The sequence below is a fragment of the Eurytemora carolleeae genome, unplaced genomic scaffold, assembly GCF_000591075.1.
Source record: "Eurytemora carolleeae unplaced genomic scaffold, Eaff_2.0 scaffold490, whole genome shotgun sequence".
In the NCBI taxonomy this organism is placed as follows: domain Eukaryota; kingdom Metazoa; phylum Arthropoda; class Copepoda; order Calanoida; family Temoridae; genus Eurytemora; species Eurytemora carolleeae.
The window spans coordinates 83,746-89,745 of record NW_019396962.1 but is presented as its reverse complement, the minus strand read 5'-3'; the positions used below and the strand labels follow the sequence as shown (position 1 = coordinate 89,745).

Below are 6,000 nucleotides of genomic sequence, written 5' to 3'. Positions count from 1 at the left end.
ACTGTGTTTCATGTTGGACATTCTTCAGCAGCATATATAGTTATATTTATAATTATATATAGTTATATGTAGTTATATATATATGTTTATCTGGTTTTTTTTGATAGAATTATAAATTGATTATACATTATATATATATAACTTTAAATAACTATATATAACTATTTACATATATACATGAGTGAAGAGCTTTATTAAATAGATGAAACAATGATATCAAAATAGTTCTAGTCCTGCCAATTCCAAAATGTGGTCTGCCTTTATTGTACATTAAAAATGACCAGAGATATATATGCATTATGCAAAGTCGTCTGATTAACTGTCAAATAATTCCTGGTCTTTCTGGTTATGACTGTGTAAATAAAACAAAACCTTTTGTTGAATTTTAGCTTCTAGGAAAGTAATCAGTTTAGTAAAAACAGAAATTTTGTCTTTAGTCAAAAAATTCTCACAAATAAAATTTTTTAACAATTTCCCGAAAAAAAATCATTTTAATCTCATTGTTATCATTATTATTATTATTATTATTATTATTATTATTGTGTCGTATTATGACAAATCTACAAAAAAAAATCTAAAACAAAATTTTTTAATTTTTTTAATTGAAGAACTTTCGTACTTTGCCCCCCCCCTGGCCCTAAAAGAAAAGAAGTTTATACAACGTTAAGCCCCCCACCCCTCATTATCAAATTCCTGCATTCGCTTGGGAATCACCTTTTTGCACAACAAAAACTTTGTGAATGTTTAAAAACTTGTTCTTTTTCTCTATTTGGATTGAAATATGTCACATTTATTTATTTTTAGATAGGAGTGTATTATTCTGTATAATGTATATTTTTCAATAAAGAAAATGAAAGTTTAGGGCTTAAAAAAATAAAGAGTATCAAAAGGCAACTCTTTCATTTGTTTTAATACTTTTTACCCAAAAATTCATTGATTTTCCTCTAACAATTTCCCCCAATTCAGCGAATATAACCCTGAAAAAAAAGCAAATATTTCTTCTGGAAAAAAATATATATTTTAAAAAGGGGGAGGGGGGGGAGTAAAATGATTTTTGGAGAAAATATACACCCCTGTTTTTGGTAAGGTAAATAAGATTTGATTTCGAATCAAATCATGGCATCCCAGAATAAGATTTGTAAGATTACCCAGGTCCGGTCCAGTTTCAAGTTTTTCTCTGAGTTGTTGAACCTTGTTCACATCTGTCTCTGTCTGAACAATTGTATTTTTTAAAGGGAATGTTCAATAATTTGGAATTTAAACATCCCTTTTTTTAATTATAAAACATTTACAAAAAAACCTTTATTTTCTTTATATAAGGGATATCTTCAAGAAGTTGGATACCAAGTTTGGTTTTGTCTGGGTTTATATTGATCTACCAGGGTTTGTAATCTGGCAGCACATTCATCCATCCACGCTTCATTCATACTGAGAAGAGGGTTGACAAGATTCCAGCTTCTTAGGCCTGAGAATAGTAGAGTGCAGGAATTCTTCTGATATACTGGAATGAGGCTCGGGTGCCTTACAGACAGGAAACATCACAATCATTGCTCATAGTCATTTGTAAGTCCGGATTGGATACCCCCAGGTACCTATAGATGGCAACCATAGACTCTCCCTGCATGTCCACCTTTCCTCTCTTCATTCTCAATCACTTGGATCAATCCATTTAAAGCTTCTTTCTTGTTGAATAGAAAGAATGCACCCTTTCGCTGCGATAGTTGTTGACAGCCGCCCTCTGGCCTCCTACATCCGTCAGATGGTCATAACTGCTTAACCAGATTTTCTTCCTTTGTCTCTAATCACTATTTCAGTGAACCGCATTTAAAAATAAGAACTTTTCAGATGGAAAAATAAGGCTAACCCCATTATTCCGCTTATACCAATGTTTAAAGGGATACCATTTTAAATCAAACATTTAAAAAAACAAAAACAAAAAACACTTGAAATTCCGTTAAAGAATCAAAAGTTATGAGTAACCATTAATCACCTGAGATGAGTAAGAGCAGTGGCATAATAAGTTTGGACCAAGAATGTTTGCCTGAACCCTGCCGAATCCCTGAACTCCACAGATTCGAGATAAACCGCATATAGACATTCTTCTGCAATATTTAATACGGAAATTAGGGATCCCTTAGATTCTTAATAATTTTAGAAATTATAATTTTTTTAATTTGTCCATGGAAAATTAACTTAGCAAAACTTACATAAGCATTTTTGAACCTATTAACAATAACACAAAAATATCAAAAATATATTTTTCTTGTTACACCTTAACATGAGATCATTATGTAGCTTCTTAACATGTAGCTTCTCATTAAAATTATTTCAGAAATAAATTTTTTTATATTTAGGCATTCTCAGCTGTTAAGTATTCTTATTTCTAAATGATTTTACTTTTTAAAATTTAAAACTTTTCTATTCAAAAATAGAAAATTTTCTAGTGTAGTTCCTTAAATAAAGTGGCTTGCAGATAAGCTGCAGAAAATAAAAAAAAGGAAGTTGACAGAATTCAATACTTTTCAAAACAAAATATACGAAATCTTTCTTATTGTTGCTGAGATATAGGTGAAAAGAGTGTAACACCATTGTGAATCTGACATGCAACTCTTCTTTGATTTATTGATTGATTGATCTTCAAATGGAAGATCACTGAAAGTCTCTTTAAACTGTGGATACCCGGTAAAAAAAAAATATAAAAAAGAAAAATCAAGAATACAAAGTTAACATTAAATGTTAAATCCAACTTTGCACCATATCTTCTGGTAAAGCGGTGTTTTTATGCTTCTGACAGACTGCATTTTCCGTGTGGTACTTCAGAGCTGTGGTATCCTGGAACCAGAGGTATAAATATATATTTAGAAGAAGAATCCCCCCCCTCCCCCCGAATCTATGAAGCAGTAATCTCTGTATGTTTTTCCGATCACAACTCCTAAACCCCTACGCCAATTTGCCTCAAATTTTGATTGTGAAACTCTGAGATAACCACGGAAGTGTTCTTAGCTTTGTTTTAAGATTCTAAGTTGAGTGAGTCCACTTTTAGAGGGTAAAATAGCTAAAATAGTAATTTTCCACCAATCTCGAGTAAACGGCGGGAGGAACTATGAGTACACTGTGCAACACTAGGTTCTCAAGCTAGTAAAATAATAAAATTAAAATACTGGAAATCAAATGGAAATATTTTCCTCCTTTATTGAAACTTGTTGCTTCATAATACAATTATTTTTTATGAGTTTGGGAAAAGACAATGCAAAGCAAGTTTTTCATCCTTTATGATACTTTTCTTTCCCCTAAAAATCAATTATTTTCCCCGATTCTTAAAGAAAAAATTTAATAAATTTGTCNATAATATCATGTTTATTTCTCTGGTCTACCTATATTCTAATATATTATAATATCATGTTTATTTCTCTGGTCTACCTATATTCTAATATATTATAATATCATGTTCATTTCTCTGGTATACAGTTACATGTACAGGTACAGGTACAGGTTCTTTGATTAATGGTACAATTAAAGGTAATTACAAGTTAACTTCGAACGAGTTAAGAGGAACAGTAACTTTTATTATGCATGTTTCAGAATAAACCAGTGAAATTATCCCCTAATAATCGTTGTAATTCCCAGCATGGGGAAAGGGAGAAACAGAAGAAAGGCAAAAAAGCCCAGGCAAAAGAAGTTATTTGCTGGTGCTAATAAAGAGGAAAAATTAAAATTAGTTCATTGGAACATTAATGGAATATTGAGAGATTCCAAGCTCGAACATCTAGTTGAAATACTCAACGAAGAGAGCATAGGAATATGTTTTCTTAATGAAACGTTATTGGTACATGGTACAAATGATGACCTGTCTAGTCTTGATTCATTCATTGTTTACTCCAAAGAGCGTCCATTTGGATCAAAAATGGGGGGAGGTCTGATGACCATCATTAACCCAAGCATCAACCATTCCCGGTGGGAGCCCGGGTTAGTTATGCATCCGTACCTAGATGCTGAATGGTCTTGGTTATTGGTGCATGAAGGGGGACGAAACGTGGCTGTATGCTCTATATACTGTGCAGCTGAAGTGCATGGGAGCTCTTATGATTCATGGAATTTTGACTTACATGCAATGGTTTCAGCTGAAATGGGCACTATTAGAAATGAGGGGTATGAGTGCTTGATTATAGGGGATTTTAATGGCCACATTGGATGTGACGCACAGGGAATCCCAGGAAACAACCCAGATATAAATCATAATGGAGCACTTGTACGTGATTTCATTCATTACACAGGACTGAATTTGGTTAACAGTGATCAAGCTCGGTGTTCAGGTGTCTTTACAAGTAATATCATGTTTATTTCTCTGGTCTACCTATATTCTAATATATTATAATATCATGTTTATTTCTCTGGTATTCATAATGGAGCACTTGTACGTGATTTCATTCATTACACAGGACTGAATTTGGTTAACAGTGATCAAGCTCGGTGTTCAGGTGTCTTTACAAGAGCAACATTAAACTCTATTTCTTGTCTAGACCTAGTGTTAGAGGATAATAAAGTGGGGGAGCTAGTCGAAGAACTTTTCATTGATGAGAATAACAAAGTGTTGGGTGGAAGTGACCACTCAGCGTTGTTTGTAACTCTCAAAAATAATGTCACCCAACTACCCCAGGATGAACCTGAAGAGGTTCGTGTACCTAACCCGACAAAAAAGAATGCTAACAAGTATGCAGAGCGGCTTGACTCTTTGCTGAAAGAGCAAGACTGGACTATAATGGATATTAATGCTCAGTGTGAGTTTTTTATATCTTCTGTCAAGAGTGCTGCAATGCATTTGGCTGAGTCAAGGCCACAGTTCAAGTACAAGAAACGTTCGTCAGGACCTGAAATGCTTACTGGATGCATGGTTATGTTTGGTAGCTCCACCTTAAAAGGTAATGTCAGGTAGCCTAGTACTTCCCTGGTAGGCTGTGGTAAGATACACCTCTGGACTCTGATCCTGCCACGCCTCCTGGTAGTATTACCTTCCCTGGGGCCACGTAAGGTCCCACACTAAATTTGGGGTTGATCGGTTCAGCCGTTTTGACGTTTATTGGATACAAACAAACAGACAGACAAACAAACAAACAAACAGACACCCAGACAAGCTGAATTTATATGTAGATTACTATGCTTGTCTATCTGTCTAAATAAACATCTAAACGGCTAGATCTGTTTGTTTAAATCCAACCAATGTTATAACCGCTAAACAGATCACGTCAACAAGTGTTGTGGTAACTCACAAAGTTTATAGCCAGAAGAAAAGAAAATTCCCTGTTATCTGAACAAACATGACAGCAAATATCCTGGTTTTTCTCTCTTAAAATTAATAATTTTCCGTTGACATTTCTCCAGGAATAAGGGAGGAGACCAGCGAAATAATATCTTTTTTAAATTAAAAAAAACGACAATTTCTTCAATATTTTGACTAAAATGGATGTTTAAATATGATATTATTGTACCAAAATTGGACTAAGATAATATATCGTAATTATGTAAATTTGAATATATATCGTCTACACGTTAAAGTCTCCTGACACAAACAAACTTACAATGTGTCTGAACAAGTTGGCTGTCTTGAAGAACTCTCTGCTGCACTCATCACATTTATGAGTTTTCTCCTAAATCCAGAGATGAATCAAATTTTTATATCACATCTTTCGTTTTTAAATATTTGGGAAATTTACTTTGTAAGAAAGAGTAATAATGTCTAGGAAGTCAAATGTAATAAAAAAAATCAAAAGAAAAGAAAGGTAGCAAGAAAAAAAGGTAGAAAGAAAGAAAAGTAACAGGAAAGAAAGTTAACAGGAAAGAAAAATAACAAGAAAAAAGGCACAAAGACAGAAAGGTAGAAAAAAAAAAGTAACAAGAAAGAAAGGTATTTAAAAGAAAAAAAGTTAAAAGAAAAAATGGTTGAAAGAAAGAAAAGTAGAAAAGAAAATAAACTGGAAAGAAAGGTAACAAGAAAAAAAGGTA

General features: G+C 33.1%; 2 protein-coding genes across 2 annotated transcripts in view; one reads left to right on the top strand and one right to left on the bottom strand.

Moving 5' to 3' along the window:
- The window catches only part of LOC111710559 (lipoyl synthase, mitochondrial), a gene marked incomplete in the record, with an annotated part of 4,829 nt that extends 2,702 nt beyond the window's left edge, over window positions 1-2,127 (bottom strand). Inside the window, 2 exon segments of the mRNA XM_023484665.1 lie at window positions 1,149-1,212; window positions 1,991-2,127. Coding sequence (XP_023340433.1) covers window positions 1,149-1,212; window positions 1,991-2,098 — 172 coding nt within the window.
- A 1,334-nt stretch (window positions 2,128-3,461) lies between these two features.
- LOC111710556 (uncharacterized) lies at window positions 3,462-4,995 on the top strand. Its single transcript, XM_023484662.1, has 2 exons — window positions 3,462-4,313; window positions 4,479-4,995. Exons 1-2 carry the CDS (start codon window positions 3,629-3,631, stop codon window positions 4,931-4,933), a joined length of 1,140 nt encoding a protein of 379 aa, XP_023340430.1. The 5' UTR covers window positions 3,462-3,628; the 3' UTR covers window positions 4,934-4,995.
- Window positions 4,996-6,000: the final 1,005 nt, after the last annotated feature.